This window comes from Schistocerca americana, chromosome 2, assembly GCF_021461395.2.
Source record: "Schistocerca americana isolate TAMUIC-IGC-003095 chromosome 2, iqSchAmer2.1, whole genome shotgun sequence".
Classification (NCBI taxonomy): domain Eukaryota; kingdom Metazoa; phylum Arthropoda; class Insecta; order Orthoptera; family Acrididae; genus Schistocerca; species Schistocerca americana.
The window spans coordinates 33,129,212-33,152,123 of record NC_060120.1 but is presented as its reverse complement, the minus strand read 5'-3'; the positions used below and the strand labels follow the sequence as shown (position 1 = coordinate 33,152,123).

At 40.2% G+C, this 22,912-nt stretch overlaps 1 protein-coding gene across 5 annotated transcripts in view; it reads left to right on the top strand.

The window, feature by feature from the left end:
- The window catches only part of LOC124592612 (protein CLEC16A homolog), a 248,311-nt gene that overhangs the window by 68,540 nt on the left and 156,859 nt on the right, over positions 1-22,912 (top strand). For all 5 annotated transcript variants that reach the window (XR_006977591.1, XM_047131854.1, XM_047131853.1 and 2 more), the window contains exon 10: positions 2,933-3,157. Coding sequence is in view for 4 of the 5 variants with exons in the window: in XM_047131854.1 (XP_046987810.1) it covers positions 2,933-3,157 (225 nt within the window). In the remaining variant the exon portion in view is untranslated. The remainder of the gene's footprint in view (positions 1-2,932; positions 3,158-22,912) is intronic.

Genomic DNA, 22,912 nt, shown 5'->3' with positions numbered 1-22,912 from the left:
TTCACCTAGACCTATTATATGCAGCCATATAACTTCACTCTTGTGTCCTCTAATCTGCCTCTCCAGTATATGTTCCATCACTTGTTAATTATCTCAGATATTTTCATTTTGCGTTGTAGCCAGCGCCCACTTCCGAGAATAATTTGAGGGTGAGAACTTTCCTGGAGGACAGTAAATTTAGGAACTTTGTTGCAAATACTTTGACAATTTACTGATAATATTTTGACAGTCAAAGAGTCTTAACTCTGAATGTGAGGTGACTTCACTTGCTGCATATCAGCTGGCAAATGTCCATCAGAATATCCTTATGGAAGATAAAATTGAGAATGGATATGTCTCTAGGAAAATGTGTTTACATCAGATCAGGTAATCTAAAATGTCTCCATTAGATATAACTGAGCATTGAATAAAACTTAATACAGGTATAAAACCTTCATTAGTTATCAAAAAGTGACATTAATAATTAATAAAGTAAAAAATATAACTAAATGTGTTTGTACCATCACTTACTTTAATAGCCAGTTTCATTAATGAATATCAGATTTGAAATGCAGCAGTGCTTTAGCACCTGTGAGTAATTTGTTCAACATTAGGCTTATGCTCTGCTTCTTAACCAGCAATTATATTTAATGTTCAGTTTTCTGCTAGAACAGATAAAAATGAACGAACGTCTAATAAATTCTTTAAGTTATGTAAATAAGTAAAACTTTTGCATCTCTTTCATTTACAAACAAATAAACAAAAAGAAGCTAAATTTTCTCCTGTCAGTCATTGAGGTAAATATAATCACATAACTAAAATACACAAAATAAAATAAAATTTTTGCCCAGCTTTGTGACTGGTAAAGTGAGGCATACTAAATTTTCTCCTGTCAGTCATTGAGGTAAATATAATCACATAACTAAAATACACAAAATAAAATAAAATTTTTGCCCAGCTTTGTGACTGGTAAAGTGAGGCATACTGCATCCATAATGATCTTTAGGTGCCCTAAAAATAATATATAACAACCTTCCCAGGATTAGACAAGAAAATGTATTATAAATCTTTCCCGTTTTATCTTTCTGTTAATTAGAACAACAAAAACAATCAATTATTCACAAAACTATTTAATTGGATCGATAAAAAAGTCTTTCATTCCCATCCCATATGGTAAGTCTCCCCTGACGCGTTGGTTCTGGGTGACTTTCCTGAAATCTACCCCTTTTCCCAGATCACTCCAGTCCTTTGCCTTCACCCCCATTCCTTCCCCCTTCAAGCGCTTCTGCCTGGCTCAGAAACTTGCCAATTACAACCCTCTTTTATGTGTGTTTTCTGCTGCCGCTTGTTTTATCTATCCAATTAAATAGTTTAATATAATAGAGGGAAACATTGCACGTGGGAAAAATATATATAAAAACAAAGGTGATGTGACTTACCAAACAAAAGCGCTGGCAGGTCGATAGACACACAAACAAACACAAGCATACACACAAAATTCAAGCTTTTGCAACCAATGGTTGCTTCGCCAGGAAAGAGGGAAGGAGCGGGAAAGACGAAAGGATGTGGGTTTTAAGGGAGAGGGTAAGGAGTCATTCCAATCCCGGGAGCGGAAAGACTTACCTTAGGGGGGAAAAAGGACAGGTATACACTCGCGCGCGCACACACACACACATATCCATCCGCACATACACAGACACAACCAGACATGTGCGGATGGATGTGTGTGTGTGTGTGTGTGTGTGTGTGTGTGTGTGTGTGTGTGTGTGCGCGTGCGCGTGTGCGCGCGCGCGCGAGTGTATACCTGTCCTTTTTTCCCCCCTAAGGTAAGTCTTTCCGCTCCCGGGATTGGAATGACTCCTTACTCTCTCCCTTAAAACCCACATTCTTTCGTCTTTCCCTCTCCTTCCCTCTTTCCTGACGAAGCAACCGTTGGTTGCGAAAGCCTGAATTTTGTGTGTATGTTTGTGTTTGTTTGTGTGTCTATCGACCTGCCAGCGCTTTTGTTTGGTAAGTCACATCATCTTTGTTTTTATATACAATTAAATAGTTTCTGTTAATTATGATGTTTCTTATTGGAAAGTATTGTGCATCTGTGTAACTTAGAATATGTGATGCAGCAGAAAATTCTGTACTAATTAACTGGCCTTCTTTCATCAATGATAAATAATATAACTGCCTAATTAATTATGCAATTATTATGCCAATTTTATCTGTGAAAAACCATGAAATACACATACTTGTTATCATTAATCTTAAAATACAAACAAACATTAGTGTTGTTATGTGTACATATCGTGTAGTCGGTCAATCAGCCACTGCCCCCGGATACAAGACTGCGCTGCCATCTACAATGGGGACGTAGTTATGCTAATGCAGGTTTAGCTGCACCAGAAATTGTAAGTCCAGTAACACACGCAGGTGTGGCTGCTCTGGAACATTAGTTCAAAATTAATTCCTTTGAGTTCTTAGTGTATGGCTTGATATTTATCTTGTCTACCCTGTGTGGTGGCCTGCGTTAGGATGGGTGCGTGAGAGTTATGAGATCCTTCCTGTTCCCATTTGAATCAGCTTGTAGAACCGAAACTGCCCAGGCCATTGTAGGGAAGGTGGTAGTGCGTGGTTGCTTTCAGTGGGCCCTGTGGTCAGTTCCATGGCGAAGCTTTTTTTGCTGGACAATTGTAGAGGAACTAAAGCTGGAGGCTGAGGTGTTGAGGAAATTCAGGGAGCAGGCTGCATTGATACTGGAACTGGCACCCTTGGCGGAACTAGGACGATGTCCATGAACTAGAGAAAGTGCAAGGTTAACCAAACATAGAAACTATTCATTTACGTGAATGTTGGTAACTTCCTGTGGTCATAGGAAGAAAAGTGGTTTTAAGAATACTACACAGTATGTAATGATGTTCAAGTCTTTGTTTTCAGTTTGTAATTCACTGAAATGTTATTACAGAAACATCAAATCCACCAGTGACAGTGGCGGTGGCGGCAGCAGCACCACCACCGCCAACAGCGGTATCCGATAGCATAACTGTGGCCCCAGTGCTGCCACAGCAGTCTCAAACACTCAGCAACAAACCATTTTTGGAAATGATTTTCAACACCCTGCAGTGTTCAGAAAATGATTATTCTGCTCTGTTTGCACTTTGTTTGCTGTATGCATTGGGCCACAATCAAGGTGAGAAACTTTTACTGTATTCCTTAATCTCACTTACAGTTTAAATAGTGTATATTCAGTACAGTATGTGGAGCTTTCTTAAGTATTGCACTGTGATTACTTGTTTGAAATAGCATACTATATAATCAGTTTCACAATATTTGTGAAGTACATTGTCTGTGGATGCATCATAGAGTGCTGTAAAGATAAATTTTATGATTAATACATTATAAAAATAGAAACTGCATGAATGCCTGTGTAGGTTTTCGACAGACTCTAGGACAGGTTGCCATCTAGCAGCTGTCATGTATAAGGTGGAAGTGTGGCAAGAAAAGCGACCCAAGTCGAAACATGGTATTTTTGGTTTATGTCACTAGATAATATGTGGGTAATCCCACAAACTACGTGAAAAATATGATGGAATTTACTGTCGACAATACTTATTTGAAATTTAAAGAAAGGTTGTTGTTGTTGTTGTTCTGGTCTTCAGTCCAAAGACTGGTTTGATGCAGCTCTCCATGCTGCTCTATCCTGCACATTCATATCCGAGTAACTACTGCAACCTACGTCCTTCTGAATCTGCTTACTGTATTTATTTCTTGGCCTCCGTAATGATAGTATCATTATGACTCAAGGACATTTGTCCATGTTTTATATGCCAAAGTATACCTGCTTTTACTAAATATGATGTGCTCCCTCTATTATTTACTGAACATTTTACAAGATGATGATTTTACATCTGGCATTTTGTGGGGAGCCAATATTTTTCTTAATTTGTGGCCAGTTTTGAGCTCAATGGCCTACAATATATGTTAATGACATAAACTCAGTCATTTGAAAATGGCAAAAATGGCATAAACCTGGGTCATAATTAAATAGACAACAATGCAGTCAAATGGTGGTGTGTTCATTCAAAAATTATTGTGTGACTGTTGCCCAGCAACATTGAAAACTGTTTAGATTTAGACTTATCTTAAATCCAAGACAAAGCTCTCTTTGCTTTTGTACCAACTTTCCTAACACAGGTATTGTAACATGATGGGCCTTTGCCGTCCCTCACAGCCTTGTTTGGCACATACTCATCTAAGGAGTATTGTACAGTGTTTCTGAATTCTGTTCTTGTTGTTCCATATCTTTGTCATCAGAGCTGACTACTTAGATACTTTACAATTTGTTTCCTGTTACACTTGTTAAAGAAAAATATTTTCCCACCATTGTTAACATTCCTTTTGACAGCTGTATTCAGTTATACTGTGACAGCCTTGTGATCACTAATTTCTCACAAATTCATATTTCTTGCACCACTTTTAATTGAAACTCTCCCATTCTATAGCTGTCAAATTGAAGTCATCTCTGCCCCCCCCCTTCTCGCCTCCCAATTACAATGGAATGTTTGGGAAACTTACGCCCAGTACTCTCCTAGCTTTCTCTGAAGTGTTCTATCACTACACTTCTGAGGCAGGGGGTCTGTAAAAGCATTCGATTGCCTTGGTTGACCTACCTTTGACAATTACCTTTAGACAGATTATTTCACGTTCGAATTCTTTTATAACGTCACTAGATACGGAGGTTTTTACGTGATAAAAACACCACTATCATTGGCATTTAGTCTGTATGTTTCATATATATATTCTAATCGGAATTTAGAATTGCATTGTTATCCACTTCTGGTTTGAGCCGGCTTTCTGTTGCTAATGCTATGTGGGGGTTATTACCTTTAATAAGTGATGCTAATTCAGGAATCTCAACAAGGGCACTCTTGCAATTTACTAATGGCATACTAACATTTTCTTTTTTTGCTCTGCAGGGACAAAAGTTCTGCTCTGAGAGTAAAGTAGCTGCCATCTCTCCATTTTTGGTGGGCAACTCATTACCGTCCCAAAGAAGAGGTTCCTCAGAGGGACCGTATAGTTCTCCACCCAATAGCGGAGGTTTTGAAATGCACAACTGAGATCAATGCAGAATAGTCTAAAGTCTCTGGTTTAGATCTTCCACTCAGGTCCAAAGCAGCTGACCATGGTCATTTCTGGATATGATGCTGTAAGTAGAGAGCCATGTTTCCACCCTGTGGGTGAGGCTAGCTATCTTCACCAATTCAGCCAACCACCTAAAGTACCCGAGCCTGGCCTCAGAATGGCAAGCGTAATTCATGCTGACATGAGCTCTCATTTGTAGCCAGTGCATTCAGTAACTGTCGACAGTGACATTGAGGTTGCTGAAGTGTGTTAACCGTGGTCAGTGCAACTTCTAGCTGTTTCCAGACAGAGGCCAGTTCACTTAATTTCTGCACACAAGCAGCACAGTCCCTGTTCATTTCTAAATGCTGAACAAGAAAACAAAACCAAACACTAGTTCACTGAATATAGCTGCGTAGCACACAGGCAGACAGTGAAAATGTATATCTGTTGAGTGTCTAGGAAATTGAAACATTGGTTTTTAGTTACATGCATGACTGAAATCACATCAATGTTGATGATCCACAGCTGTATGAAATACTTTGAAATTAATTTGCAGACTGTGAATTCCTTGAAATCAGCTGTATTAGGTTTGATATACTATCCAGTAGTGACCTGTGAAAATTTGTGCTAGGCTGGGTCTCGAACCCAGGTTTTTCGCTTAAATGGTCACCTCAATCTCTTTGACTATCCATACAATCTCCCTGTTGTGAAAATCCAAGTAAATTTGTGAGCATTAAGTGACGAAATTAGTGCGTGTAAGAGTGTAGATATGAATTAATAGAGGGAATGTAGATAGTGTGACATAGGGAGTTTGGGTCGATCTGGGGAGTCTGGACAGATAGCCAAAGTGGTTCAGGTGACCACTCGCAATAAGCAGGAAATGTAGGTTCAAATCCTGGTTTGGTCAAGGAAATTTGGGTTCAAGTCCTGTTTCAGTTCAAGTCGTCACAGATTTCCATACATGACTTGGGTAGTAGATCTATATCTAATACAGCTGATGTCAAGGATTTCACAGTCAGCAAATTAATTTCAAATTAAATCAGTTTTGAGATATTTTAAGATAAATCTATAATATTTCTATTAGTGTTACTTTCACTCACATTCTCACTTTGCATCGTTGCTTTCAGTACCAACATAACGTGGAAAGTTCACTGTTGTTTTATAGATTAGTGATGTCGAACAATCTGTGGACAAAGAAATTTCCTTATCCAAGTGTAGCTTTGTTTCTTTCATTGATTGCAGCTTCACTCCCTTGCATAGCACTATTTTACAGTTTTTACTATTCCCTCATTCTGCTATTCACACGTTGCGTCCTGTAATAGGCAGAAACAGTCATTGCAGGATACTCCTGTAAAGATGCTAACAACAGATAATGCTTATAATTATGGAAATTAGTTCTAGATTATTTTATAAATTTGTATGTATGTCAGGAGAGAAACAGCTTCTCTGAACAAAGCCATTTCTGCTCCTCTTTCCGAATCAACAGCTGTTCGTATCACTGACTATGATTGGTGACAGCTGATGATTATAGCAGCTGTGTTTGTTCTTTGTCATTTTCATTCCACAGGTAAGTAGACAGCTGTGAAATCATTCTGAACATAGATGTATGATTTCAAGAACTGACATATTTCTAAATTGCACCTGTGAGCTTGTTTACATCCAGTTTTCTCCCTATGTTGTTGTAATTTGATTCCTCTTAATCATGAATGTAAAGGGAGAAAAAAGAAAATTAATGTATAAATGTCTATATTAAAAATTGAAGAAAATAAGCACTTATAACCCTTTTGAAAGCTGGCACCATGTACTATGATTGAAGGACATTTATTCTCATTTCAGTTCATTTGTCTTGTAGCGCTTCGTCTTCAGGCCATGAGTGGCCTACTGGGACCATCCCACCACCGTGTCATCGTCAAAGAATGTCTTGTGCATGATGATTTGTGCAAAATGTGCAGTTTTCAATATCGTTTGAAGCTGGACCTTCACACCTCCCTTCCCCTTCATACAGTAACTTGTAGCTATGGAAACCTGTGGGACTAATAAGGATATCTGACTTTATCTACTGACAACATTCCCTTCTCATGTGTGTAAAAAATGACATTATATGCTATACAATGTTCGTGAGACAACTACTCTTGGTTTATATTGACCATAACAGCAGGTGGTTCATTGAAAACATTGAAATTTATCTTGGTTCCTTACAGGGTTGGAAATAGGTACTTTCAGAATATGTAACATTCTTTTATGTTAAGAGTTATTGCGTTAAAGTTATTATTGATGGCCGACAAATGTTCAGAGATCAGAGCGTGAGAATAGGTAAACTATTGTACTTGCAACGCTTCTTCCCTTTCTGTTGTGTGTGCCACACAGTATTTTCAAACATTACGCCATCTGGGAAAAATATCACTTTCAGGGTATATAAACATTACTTCTTCTTAGAAAGGAATGCTTGCAACGAAAATGACTATTAGCAATGCATTATTTCTTTGCTGCTTGTAGAGGAGTTGGTTGTTGGCAGGGGAGGCGTGATTTGTCATTGCAGCTTTGCTTTGAGCAATGCTACCATCAAGAACAATATGAAACGTATTTTATATATTATTAAAAACGTGGAGCAGATTTCAAAATTTAATTGTATGTCTGAGAGACCACAATCTCAGAGACAAGTACACTGGAATAAGAAAGGAAACTGCTACTATACTAAGGCAGGAGAAACGGAAGTATTACAAGGAACTAATAAAAGAGGCAGAAGTGGATTGTATTCATCACAGGACAAGACAGATGTACCAAAAAGTAAAGAAAGTAACACAAAAATATAAAAAGAGGGAAACATTTATTAAAGACTCCCAAAGAAAAATCCTCACAAGTGATGCTGAAGTAGAACAGCATTGGGTAGACTACTTTGCTAATTTACTAAACTGCGAAGACCCCACTGAACCTCTCTTATGTGACATGCGTGACACAGTAGACATCAAAGTAGACACACCCAGTGAAGAAAAATGGAAATGAGCGTTTGGCATCATTGGCCGGGAGGTCCCTTATGGGGCAGGTTCAGCCGCCTTGGTGCAGGTCTTATTACATTCGACGCCACATTGGGCGACCTGCACACCGGATGGGGATGAAATGATGATGAAGACAGCACAACACCCAGTCCCGGAGCGGAGAAAATCCCCGACCCAGCCGGGAATCAAATCCGGGCCCGTAGGACGGCAATCCGTCACACGGACCACTCAGCTATCGGGGCGGACACCCAGTGAAGAAGAAATACAGGGAATAATTAAAAATTTAAAACAATAATAAAGCTTCAGGTGGAGATAAAATTGTGGGTGAAGTAATAAAGAATGGAGGACCAGAATTGGTAAAAAGAATTGTGAAGTTGATAAGGAAAGTGTGGGAATATGAGAAAATGCATGACGACTGGAAAATGGCCATAATCTGCCCCATTTTAAAAAATAATGACCCTCTGGATTGTGACAATTATAGAGTAATTTCATTCCTTAATGTAACCTACAAAATTGTTTCACAGTGTCTATTCAAGAGAGTGATACCACAAGATGAAGAAATTATAGGTGACTATCAGTGTGGTTGTAGCAAGACATGTCAACTAGTGATCACCTCTTTACACTCTAACAGATAACTGAGAAAGCATGGGAACATAACGCTGACATCCACATGGTATTTGTTGACTTCAAAAAAGCTTGTGACAGCACACACAGGAGCACTATAACCAGGTTTCTCAAGGAGTTTCAACTTCCTGGAAAGTTAATATGCCTAGTACAGATGTGCTTGGAGGAAACCTATCGCAAAGTAAAGACCAACTCATTAGTGTCAAAGGAGTTTGAAGTCAGAACAGGCCTATGCTTTAGCTCCAGTACTTTTCAATCTGGTTTTAGAAAAGGTAGATAGATAGCACCAAAAAGTATGCATCGTGTCAGTGTAAAATTCATACCACATTTGTTGACTGAAGATCATAAATAGACCCATGTTGAAATGTACGAGGAACTGCTTGCTGCTGATAATGACAATGAAAATTTTCTCAAGAACATCATAACAGACAATGAGATGTGTGTGTACGGCTGTGACACTGAAGTGAAGATGCAGTCAACACAGAGGGTGGGCAAAGGGTCACCTCATCCAAAAGAAGCATGCATGTGAATCAATCAAAGATCAAGGTGATGTTGGTTATGTTTTTTGACTGCAAAGGCATTATCCATCATGAATTTGTGCCAGTTGGTCAGACGGTAATCTTAGTGCGCATGAGGGATGCTGTACACAAGAAGAGGCCTGAATTGTGGGAAAACCAGAGTTGGATGTTGCATCATAACAATGCACCAAATCACGCATCACTCCTTGTTCGCAGCTACCTAGCAAAATACCATATTCCTATTATGCCCCATCCACCATAGCCCCAGCAGACCTTTTCCTTTTTCCCAAATTGAAAAACACGTTGAAAGGACATTGTTTGCAAACAATAGAGGAGATACAGGACAGTGTGAGGAGAAACCTGTGCGGTATCCCACAAAATGTGTTCCAGGAAGAAATGATGGGAACAGTGTATTGCCAAGAGAGGCGACTATTTTGATGGGACAGTGCTTAAAACATTGTACAATAAGCAATAAAGCTGATACAGCAAGAGTTCAATTTCTTTTTGCACACACCTCATAAAACCATGCCAGAATGCAAAGTATTGGCGAACTACTGGATAGTGAACAGCTTTGACAGAATGTGGCCAACCAGTGCAAATGTACTGCAGCAAGACTAGTAGATTAGGATCCGCAGCCATCACCTAACCAATCCAGTAGCGGTTGATGAGGAAACCATCAAGAGTTTCATGGTCCTGCACATCAATGTTGAAACAAGTCTCTTCTGATAGTGACAAACACTATATCATTGCCAAGAAGTAAATGAGAGAAGGTGTCTGCATTGGAAAATTTGTCTGTTGGTCTGTACATGATTTCATACTGGTAATTTGACAGAGTTAAAAAAATTAAAACTAAAAAAAGGAAAGACCAGCCTTGCAGCTTCTGGGCTGTGCTTAGCAGGACAGGCTTGGAATGGGTGAATGGCGACATCAGTAGCTTGTGGTCCATCACTAGGTAAAACTTCCTTCCATAAAGATACTGGTGGTATGTTGTTACATCATAGATATTGCAAGAGCTTTCTTCTCAAACTGTGAATAATTACACTGAGCCATGGTCAAGAGCTCCATTGCAAAAGCATTTGGTATGTCCATAGATCCAACTCTGTGCGAAAGCACAGCACCAGTCATGTATGAAGAATTATCGACTGGCTTTGTGGGATCAAAATGTATTAAACAACTATCACTCAACAGAGCTTCCTTAATTTGCTGAAAAGCAATTTGACATTCCCAAGACCATTCAAAAGGGAAATTTTTCCTGCATAATGTGTGCAGCGTAACAGCAACTTGTGCTGCGTCCCGAATGAAGTGAATTTAGTTAGTGAGTTTTCCTAGTACTGCTTCAAGTTAAATTATGTTGTGTGGTGCTGGGAGGTCACGAATTGCAGATAAATGAGACTGTGAAGGCTGGCTGCCCTGCGCATTAATTACACAGCCTAAATAATTTATTTCAGTTGGAAAAAAGAAACATTTGTTTCTGCTGCACTTGAGACCAGCAACAGAGAAAGCTTGAAACAAACTTCTCAGATTAGAGAGATGTTCCTGAGCAGTATGACCTGGAACCATAATACGAGGGGCATTGGAAAAGTAAAGAACATTTGCCATACAGATACAGATACAGAAACTGAATGTACATGTTTTGGCACATAAGTTGTCTACTGTTCCACATAGTTGCCTTTGATGTCAATATACATGCCGTACATGGGCACTAGTTTGTGTATACCCCTTACATACCATGAGGCCACCTGGCTGTTCAGCAAGATCATGACAGCGTACTTCGGTTCTTTATCACTTGTGAAGCATTTACCAGTGAGGTGCGCCTTCAGTTTTGAAAATAAGAAAAAGTCTGAGGTCTGAACTATAGGGAGGATGCTTGAAGATGTCCCACTGGAAGTTTTCACACAACAAGGCTTGTGTCTGCTGGGCAGTATGCAAATGAGCATTGTCGTGCATGCAGTAGAAAAATTCCAAATGAGAGGTTGCCACTTTGGCGGTTGTGGATGTTGTTGTTGTTGTGGTCTTCAGTCCTGAGACTGGTTTGATGCAGCTCTCCATGCTACTCTATCCTGTGCAAGCTTCTTCATCTCCCAGTACTTACTGCAGCCTACATCCTTCTTAATCTGCTTAGTGTATTCATCTCTTGGTCTCCCTCTACGATTTTTACGCTCCACGCTACCCTCCAGTACTAAATTGGTGATCCCTTGATGCCTCAGAACATGTCCTACCAACCAATCCCTTCTTCTAGTCAAGTTGAGCCACAAACTCCTCTTCTCCCCAATTCTATTCAATACCTCCTCATTAGTTATGTGATCTACCCATCTAATCTTCAGCATTCTTCTGCAGCACCACATTTCGAAAGCTTCTATTCTCTTCTTGTCTAAACTATATTGTCCATGTTTCACTTCCATACATGGCTACACTCCACACAAATACTTTCAGAAACGACTTCCTGACACATAAATCAACGCTCGATGTTAGCAAATTTCTCTTTTTCAGAAACACTTTCCTTGCCATTGCTAGTCTACATTTTAAATCCTCTCTACTTCGATCATCATCAGTTACTTTGCTCCCCAAATAGCAAAACTCCTTTACTACTTTGTCTCATTTCCTAACCTAGTTCCCTCAGCATCACCTGACTTAATTTGACTACATTCCATTATCCTCATTTTGCTTTTGTTGATGTTCATCTTATATCCTCCTTTCAAGACACTGTCTATTCCGTTCAACTGCTCTTCCAAGTCCTTTGCTGTCTCTGACAGATTTACAATGTCATCGGCGAACCTCAAAGTTTTTATTTCTTCTCCATGGATTTTAATACCTACTCCGAATTTTTCTTTTGTTTCCTTTACTGCTTGCTCAATATACTGATTGAATAACATCGGGGAAAGGCTACAACCCTGTCTCACTCCCTTCCCAACCACTGCTTCCCTTTCATGTCCCTCGACTCTTATAACTGCCATCTGGTTTCTGTACAAATTGTAAATAGCTTTTCGCTCCCTGTATTTTACCCCTGCCACCTTCAGAATTTGAAAGAGAGTATTCCAGTCAACATTGTCAAAAGCTTTCTCTAAGTCTACAAATGCTAGAAACGTAGGTTTGCCTTTCCTTAATCTTTCTTCTAAGATAGCCCAACGAAAATGTTTGAGGGTTGCTTGGTATGCACCACTATTGATTGTCGTGTTACAGGGCATGAAATTGCAGAGTAGTACCCCTTCACTGTCCCAGGATACATGAGACATCAGTTTTTGACATGCTGCAGTTTGTTTGAAGTGTGTGGGTTCTGTGGCAGCTGAGGATAGTGCCATTTCATAGACTGTCGCTTCATTGTAGGGGTGCTCTTTTAATGGGGAATGTGTTGCCATCCCTTTCATATTGCTCCAAGAACCTTGCTGTAGTACCCATCCTCACAGTTTTCTGGTCACCTATAAACATTCTTGGTACCCATCATGAACAGGTTTTGTGTTACCCTAAGAGTTGAGTGACAATTTTGTGTGCAATTGAAGAAGATGCTTCCTAACAGTGTTCATGGACATTGCTAATTGTGGTTCATCTTTTTGTTTCACCGCACCTGTAATTACGAAGGTTTGCCTGATCTCTCTTTGTCATGAACATCTATTCTCCCATTCTTAAATGTTATGCACCACTTTCAGACACTGGCTGCATTCATTACATATTTGCCTTAAATGGATTACACATTTTTGGTGAATGTCACAGGATTTAACATTTTCACTTGCAGAAACATATAACACCTTACAGTCAGCAAGATTCGCAGTCAGCACAGCCATGCTCATAGCTATATCTGCACTTACCATGTGACAAGGTTCGATGTACAATTGCAGGTGGCAACTGTCTGCATCTCAGAACACCAGAAACCAGTGAGCAGCTGCCACAAGACGTGTGCCGACTGTATGCGCAAACATTCTTTACTGTCTGGATGACCCTTCTATCACCCAGATAATTTGTGCATGAAGGCACTGTAGCAGTCAGCGGTTAAAGATAGTGCTGAAAAATTGCAGGCACAGAAGCACTGTTGACTGGCAAACGTAAAAACTTGAATAACCCCTCGTAGGTGTTGATCACAAAAAGTTTCAGAGTCTGCTCGTCGAATGGAATCTGCAAATATGCATCCTGTAAATCAGATTTAGAGAAGAAGCAACCAGGTCCTAGCTTATACATCAGTTCATCAGGCCTTGGTAACAGAGAGGAGTCAGTTACAGCAGATTGGTAGCAGAGAGGAGTCAGTTACCGCAGATTCACGGTTGACTTGAAATCAGCACTCAATCTTAATTTGCCAAACAGTTTCCTGATGACTGCAAGAGGAGATATCTACTGGCTAACTGCTGCTGGAGTGATTATGCTCTTGCCCTACCAATTTAACAATTATTGTGCCACTTGAGATCTTATTACATGAAGGACGGGCGGTGCCCAATAAAACTGAGGTTGTGCATTTTCCTTCATTGTAATGTGAGCCTGGGAATTGGTTCCTTTGCCTAGGCCATCCTAGAAAAGTTATCTGAATTCTGCACAAAGTTTTGAAACACTGTCCTGAGGCACAGAAAAATTCACAGAGAATACATTGTCCTGAATGTGCAGCTCAAGAAGATTGAATGAATTAATACCAAAAATATTTAGACTGTCCTTTGAAAACAACACTTTGAATGAAACTGTCATTGTGACATTACAAAAAGTGGTGGGCAGGGTACAAATACCAGGAACTGTGATGTGTGTGTTTTCCTAACAGTTCGTGCGTGCACCTGTTCAAAATTTTCAGTGGTGCTCCAGTGTCTAATTGCATGTGCTAGTTGCAGTTTGCAATCTGTAATGTGACAGAAAGTTTGTTTGCTTGCCACTGCATAGGGATAGAGTTCTGGGACTTCTTCAACACAGATTTTGACACTGATGTGGCACTGTGAGTAGCACTAGATGGCTTTGTAAAGTACGACATTGACATTCCAAGACTGGCATTTTGAATAAGGAACAGGTTGCGTATGTGACTTCTGTTTTTGCAAACACACTGATTGTACATGTTCGTGCTTGCCAGAATGGAAACACTGTGTCATGCCAAGGGCACTCCTGCCGCTTGTGTGATGTGAGGCAGTGAGGGCAAGATTTGTCCCTGTGTGCTGACTGCTGCTGTTGTCTACGGCACTGCCTCGGCTGCGATTTGGAATGATGTGGCCCATGAACTGGGTGCACAACCTGTTTTCTATCAATATGTGTTGCAACACAGAAATGTGAGGAGAGTCTAAATCTTTAAAACTGTATGTCCAAACAGCTTGAGGAACTACCGTAAGGATCAGAGCTTACAGTCTGTTGTAACAGCCAATCATACTACACTCTCCATCTATACACATGCCTACAGACTTTCCCAATTAATGTTGTCTTCTTCCACAAGAGAATGCAATGTTTCAAAGAGGTCTGTTGCTTTTGTTCCAGGAGTTAATTCCTTGTAAGAAAGAAGAGCTTTATGAAATTGTTGTTGAGCATAAACTGCACGTAAAAAGTTGTGGTTGTAGCATCATCAAACTTAATAGCTTAATCACCATTACCTTTGAGCTTTTCAGCCAGCTGATCATTAATGTCTTTTGTCATAACCAGTACTCTGTGACTGATAATGTTGAGAGACGAAGGCACTCCTGCTAGTTGCTTGGAAACTGATTCACCTATTATAATAGATACAATGTCGAGAGCTGCTGATAAAATGAGGTTTCATGCTATGGTGTGGCATTTCTTGCTCTTTCATACACTGTAGGCAACTTTGTAAGATGAAAGAAGAGCCTTTTGTAGAAATTGTAACTGGTTTAGTGAAACTTTTTTATTTGTTCTGATGTTTCTTTTAACTTGTAAGAAATGTATATTTGTAATTTCTTTACCAAACTACTGTGATTTGACTCAAAATATCAATTCATTTTATTAGGAAGTGCACTTTCAGCATCTAGGTCTTTGAAACAAATGACATTCTGTGGTTGTTTTTCACTACAACAGTTAAAAATGATATGCACCTCCAAACTGCTAGTTACAGAACAAAAACGAATGAGGCACATAGTACGATTCGACTGATTCTTACCATGCTGCCATAATAATGACACTTACTTACTGGCCCACTAGGTATCATTACTAGTGTACACGTTGTTCCCTTATTCAGAAAGTGAGTAAGCCAAATTATTATTTTTATTGTGTGGAATGAAACCACAGACAGCTGTATGTAAGAGATTTTATTTGGATCGACAACTGGTTTATAGCCTAAGGCCACATATTCAGGTGGATATCTGAATAGAAAAAGGAAATATGCCTTAAAAACCAGAATGTTGCCCCAGTCGTGCCTAATGGCAATAACACATACATACAAACATAAATTACATCGTATGAGACCCAAATAATAGTAATCTGCCTAGTGAGTGTATTGTCAAATTGTAAATAGGCTGAGTGGTGCCACCAACACCATTGAAAATTGAACTGCAACCCACAACATAATCAGAACGAATGTAAAAGGCACAGAATGTACTCTAAAAAACTGCATCCTCTGTGTTAATAAAACTTACAAACATTCAGAAGACCTCATGCACCAAAGGAGCCCCAGCAACGACGTTATAGTACTGGGCCTGCAGGAACAGGTGGCTAACTATCATAGTGTGGCACGTGCGCACCAGGCAGGAACATGCCAGTCCACTGCAGTATAGGACAAGAACGACGTGTAGCCTCACCTGCCGACTTATGTGTCAACAGGGAAAGTTAGGTATCTTCTTTACAACATAACTTCTTTATAACAGTAAACAGCAGCAATCCAACATTATACGGCTACCATTGGACACAGCCTCACACAATATTGATTTACACCAAGGGGTGACTGAATAGACATCTGAACCATTGTGTTAATAGTATGTAATAATTTACTGGTGTCAACATATCGCCCCCTCCTCCCAGAAAAGCCACTCTCACTTGAGGCTAACAAGTTAAAAAAACGAGAGTGGCATTGGATTCAAGTCATTGCATAGGAAGTGCAAAACAAATTACAAATACAGAGGCTTATCAACAATTATTCTCCCACACGCCGTTCACAAGTGGAACAGACAGGGGCGGATCACTTCGTGGATACTAGAAGTACCCTTCACCATGCATCGACAGAGAAGCTTTCGGAGTATTGATCTAGATCAGATACGGGTGGGAGGATAAGTTGATGCAGTAAAAACAATCTAAATGAAACCCCTGTAGCGCTGTAAAAATTACTGTTGACACTTTTGTAAAAAAAATATTGTAATGTATTTGAGACTGAAAAAATAAAGAATAACAGCACAATTAAAAGTCAAAGGCCACAAAGGGATTGGCAGTAACCAAAAACTGTGCAGAAAAAAGGTGAGGGTGAGCCGTTGCTAAAAGAAATACTACTGCTGACACGTATACAGTCACAGGAGTGTGTGGGTCTATCGAGCACTGTTAAGGCAATCAAAATTACGTAAGAAATGACAATGTATCATTCTAAGTATTCATTGAGTGTATGCTGGGGGAGGTGTTACATGCAATGCATTATCACAACTTCTTCCTGGATGTTAAGGTTGTGGCTTGTGCTCTCCCTGTACAGTATCTTACAGATGTTAAATATCTTAGTGAGGGACTGGCAGTGATCCCATAGGTGGTTACTCATGGCAGACTTGGAATTATCCAGGTCTGTATGCTGCCTAAACCTAATATTAAAGTGCCTACTCCATGTATTGCTTCAGGCAATCATCACATCTGATACAAGATGCCCCTGTAGCACTGTACTTTTGACAGGATGCACACTGTTTAAGTGTCGGTGCCTCTTTTACTTTGCGAGGGGTAGAAAAGGTGGGGTTTATGTATTTTGCTCTTAACTATTTCCCTAACTTTTCAGCAATTTTACCAAAATGTGATGCTCTGTGATAACTTGCGCTCTCTGCCAAATGGTCATCCGCTGTCACTAGCATCATGGTATCTCCCATTGCCTCCTGAATGGCTTTACACCAAACTTACTTCTTTAAAATGATGTTTACAAGTTCCCCAACATATCAATCAATTTATGTAAATGAAACCACTGCAATACCCTGCTGTGAGTCTGCACCGCCTGTGGGAGCTGTGATGCACAGTTTGAAACCCCTGCTCTAGAAGAATATGCCAGTAATGATGGAATGTATGCAAAATATGATAGCAAGCCCATCTGCAGATCAACACAGTGAGAGAAATTTGTGTGTACGACGCATGTATAACTGAGCTTTTTGATTAACTTAGTCACATATTCTTGCTAACTTAGTTTACTATCCATCAGGATGCCTAGGATCTTCACACCTGAAGCCTCATCCAGTGTGTGCCCATTGATCTTTAATTTAGATATGTTTAAGTGTTTTTGATTTGTTTGGGATTCCATGTGAGTCTTTGTAGCATTAAGGGTTAAGCTGTTTGTTGTGATCTAGTTGTAACCCTGTACCATTATTCTCTTGGCAGTGTGTGGTATGGATGTGTTGTGTTACGAGCAAACATCGTAGTAACTGAAGAATACACCAATTGTCCTAGGTAGATCTCATTGAATATTGCAGGTCATCATTTTTATTGATTCCCCACTTGAATTTAGTCTCAATCCTGTTTCCTCATGTGTTAATGATCCTCTACTTTATTTTATATGGTACATCTCCATCCATGCAAGTGGAATGCCTTTGATACCACACGAGGGGAGTACAGTATATTAAAGCTAATCTCCTGGTGCAGTAATTGTTAATTATTCATGTGTTATTGAAATTTTTCAATAAGATTTAGTAGTTACTAGCCCATCAGGGGATTACCTTCTGTATACAGACTCACGTTATGTACACTCCTGGAAATGGAAAAAAGAACACATTGACACCGGTGTGTCAGACCCACCATACTTGCTCCGGACACTGCGAGAGGGCTGTACAAGCAATGATCACACGCACGGCACAGCGGACACACCAGGAACTGCGGTGTTGGCCGTCGAATGGCGCTAGCTGCGAAGCATTTGTGCACCGCCGCCGTCAGTGTCAGCCAGTTTGCCGTGGCATACGGAGCTCCATGGCAGTCTTTAACACTGGTAGCATGCCGCGACAGCGTGGACGTGAACCGTATGCGCAGTTGACGGACTTTGAGCGAGGGCGTATAGTGGGCATGCGGGAGGCCGGGTGGACGTACCGCCGAATTGCTCAACACGTGGGGCGTGAGGTCTCCACAGTACATCGATGTTGTCGCCAGTGGTCGGCGGAAGGTGCACATGCCCGTCGACCTGGGACCGGACCGCAGCGACGCACGGATGCATGCCAAGACCGTAGGATCCTACGCCGTGCCGTAGGGGACCGCACTGCAACTTCCCAGCAAATTAGGGACACTGTTGCTCCTGGGGTATCGGCGAGGACCATTCGCAACCGTCTCCATGAAGCTGGGCTACGGTCCCGCACACCGTTAGGCCGTCTTCCGCTCACGCCCCAACATCGTGCAGCCCGCCTCCAGTGGTGTCGCAACAGGCGTGAATGGAGGGACGAATGGAGACGTGTCGTCTTCAGCGATGAGAGTCGCTTCTGCCTTGGTGCCAATGATGGTCGTATGCGTGTTTGGCGCCGTGCAGGTGAGCGCCACAATCAGGACTGCATACGACCGAGGCACACAGGGCCAACACCCGGGATCATGGTGTGGGGAGCGATCTCCTACACTGGCCGTACACCACTGGTGATCGTCGAGGGGACACTGAATAGTGCACGGTACATCCAAACCGTCATCGAACCCATCGTTCTACCATTCCTAGACCGGCAAGGGAACTTGCTGTTCCAACAGGACGATGCACGTCCGCATGTATCCCGTGCCACCCAACGTGCTCTAGAAGGTGTAAGTCAACTACCCTGGCCAGCAAGATCTCCGGATCTGTCCCCCATTGAGCATGTTTGGGACTGGATGAAGCGTCGTCTCACGCGGTCTGCACGTCCAGCACGAACGCTGGTCCAACTGAGGCGCCAGGTGGAAATGGCATGGCAAGCCGTTCCACAGGACTACATCCAGCATCTCTACGATCGTCTCCATGGGAGAATAGCAGCCTGCATTGCTGCGAAAGGTGGATATACACTGTACTAGTGCCGACATTGTGCATGCTCTGTTGCCTGTGTCTATGTGCCTGTGGTTCTGTCAGTGTGATCATGTGATGTATCTGACCCCAGGAATGTGTCAATAAAGTTTCCCCTTCCTGGGACAATGAATTCACGGTGTTCTTATTTCAATTTCCAGGAGTGTACATAAATTGACAATGCAGTTTCCTCTGTGGTTACAGCGAACTACTACACCATGTGTCATGGTATGACACCACTTTATTTTACTGTGTTCTATTTTTGACATAATATGCATAACTTCTCTTTTAACTTTCAAACTCATTTGCCTTGTAGATCTGAAGATGACCAGTGATGGCCAAAGCTGGTCATTTCATATTGAATTTGTATGTGATTGTTATGGAAAATAAATTATTTTGAAAACAAGCATTTGAACAATCACTGTCATTTCCAATATGACTGAAATATCATTTGTTCCAAAATATCATTTGGCTTACTGAATTTATTCATTTGATGTATTTAATATTTGCAGTTGCACAACTTATTGATGATTGCTTACACCAGATGGATAAATGACACTGTGTAGTTCCAGTGTTTTTTCCAAGGAAAACTTTGTAGAAGAGGAAAATGTCTACAATAGTTTACTTAAAATAAATGGGATCTTATATTCAAATCAGTGAGCTGTGAAGGAGACATTTGGGGAAAATGAAATTGATATTCATTCACCACTTGATAGTTGATACACATTTTCATAATACAGTAATTATTTTTTCACAAGGACTGTAGGTTTAATCTTTCTGTCTTGTATGTCAGGTCTTTCAGACTACATAGTATTTATGAAAAGTTAGTTTTAAGTCCAGGTTTTTGGTTTTATATATCCAGTACTGAGCTTCAGGCTTAGCTCTGTCTCTGATAAAGGGGACCATAAAGTCATATTCACTGTCCACCTAAGCAAGTTTCAGTCATGTAGTTTTAATTCTTCACAAACTTTCAGTGATGAAGACATACTTAAGCAACTACAGTGTTGAAAGATTTATCTTGAACTATCAGCAGTATGGATATAATCAGAGAATTTGGAGTACAGAAAGGCTTCTACACAGATGAAATCCCTACAACAGACTTACTGTTGGTGTTTTTGGCTTTAAGGGATACTGGGGATTCTGTGATGTCATTTTTTTCACCATATGCAGTAAATGCACTGATGGCAATGCATATGCTTGTGTTCTTTGCCTTGGATGATATTTATTAAGCATCTCACAACTAGTAACAATACTAAAAATTTAAAATAATTGAATAACTTTTGATGTGCTATATATTTTAGTTCAGATCACCCAAGGTGGATGACTTGGGGCTGAAATGTATGATAAAACAGTTTTACAAGACTTTCATTGTGTTTCCCTAAGACAGTATGCCCGATATGAATAACTTTTGGGTGCCACATGCAGTCATGTCCAAGAACTTTTTTTCTGGCAACATCCTCAGTTATTTTCCTTCATGCCTTTTTGCCTTATTGCATGGGACTGTCTGAACTGTTGTTATTGTCTGTTCTATTTCCCAAGTATAACATTGCCAAGCTCTTCACTGTTTTGATACATATTTGTGATCAGACATTGTTGATGTCAACAATATTTTAAAAAATCATTTTCAGTTTCATGTGTGTTCTCAAGAAGTGTGATATACCATTTGCCTCATATGGCCATTTAAAAATATAAGGTAAAACATAAATTTCATGGGTCATAAATTTGTGTGTCTCTGTGTGAAGAGAAATTTTGGTAAAGGCATTCATGCAGGGATCGATGTACTGAACAATACAATAAGCAATGCTTTATGGTAACCTAGTGTTGTAGTGTTTTCTCAGTTTGAATGTGACAAAAAGTAGTTCACAAAGTAATTAGGGATTGTGTAGCTGCAAGAATGTGGAGAGTAGATCTAGTACCACTAACTTGACAGATTTAACATCCAGAGATAAAAACATCAATTTTTTAAAGTATACATTTTTATTTCAGACAGAACATGAAGGAAAAGTGTTGTGTATTGCTTTGAATTCAAGAAGATTTAAATTATGTGCTGTAACAGCAGCAGTATTTGAGTGAAGAGAGATTTGTGTTGTTGTCATCTACATTCAGTTAGTAATCTACAAACATGACATCAGACATTATCATTTTACATTGAATCCCTCTTTGATAACAATTCAGGATAATTATGAAGTCCATGAAACACTTAAACAAATTGGTATAGATATATGGCTGAAAATAACATAACAGATGATACAGTGCATGAAAGAGACCCAACAGGGAGACTACCGACTATAGTTGCTGAAAATGGCACCAGACTAGGCAGACAAAGCATTTTGTGTGCTGGAGTTTTTCTGTTGTCAGTCAGTAGTGAGTGTGCCAAGAGTATAGTGAAGTGGTACAAGAAATTGAAGGATGTTGGTTGTTTGTGTGATGCAAAACATTCAGGTTGATGGGGAATGTAAGAACAGACAATGGACTGTGTGTGTGACACGATGCTATGAAGTCTCACAACTCTACCTTTCCCAAGCTAGTGCTGAATTGAAGATCCCACAGTCAAAATTGTATAAAATCCTTCGCAAGTTATTAAGAGTGAAACCATACAAATTGGAACTCCTGCAAGCCTCAAGCCATCACAATTGATTGTGCCATCTGCAGTTCTGGATCGTTATCCAGAACCATTGTGGAAATAATGATGACTGCAAGCAAATTAATCTTTTGGGAATGATCAGTCTATGAATATGGCGGACAGAGAATCCACATGCAACTGTCCAAAAAGTCAGTCTGTATAATTTTCTTCTTTGCTGAGAGATTTGTCAGTGGTATCACCTATCTCGACTCGCTGCAATTGTGGCTTATGCCCCAATGCAAAGCTGATATCACCGATATCATCTTTCAGCAAAATGGTGACCCACATTTCCAAAACAGTGTATAATGTTACCTGAATGACACATTGTCGTTTTCAGCAGATAGGCCATGTTGTGGCCACTGTCTGACACTGCTTTAGTGGTACCACTGTCACCAGACTTGATGCCTTGCAGTTGTTTCTTGTGGTGTCCTATCAAGGAAGTACTACCTCTTCCAGAGAACCTTGAAGACTTTTGACTCCGCATTGCAGTAGCTGTTTACCATCACTTCTTATATGCTGGAATGAGTATGGGAAGAATTGGGCAACCAGTCAGATGTGCATCATGTGACAAAATGTGGTCACACAGTACATATATAGACAATGTAAAGGAAATTGTCTTTTACATACTGCATCATTTGTTACATTATTCCTGATCATTCGTCATCTGTATTGATGTTTTGAAATGTTTCTTGGACCTTATAATAACTTGTACGTGTGTCCAATTATCGCCTCTTGTAACACATTATTTCAAGAGTGGGAAGGAATACCTTCAGTACCAAGACATCTCATTATTGTTCCCTTGATAGCGGTTACATTAGGAAATCATCACACACAAACACAAACTTTTAGTTTCTCATTATAGTTATAGAGACCCGTGTGGCAGGTGGGTGGTGGAACTGAGTTGGCAGGTGTCAGGAAACCAGTGATCAGTGGAGTGGTGAGTGGATGCATTATATTAGTCTGATCTATCATCGTAAAAATGTCATTG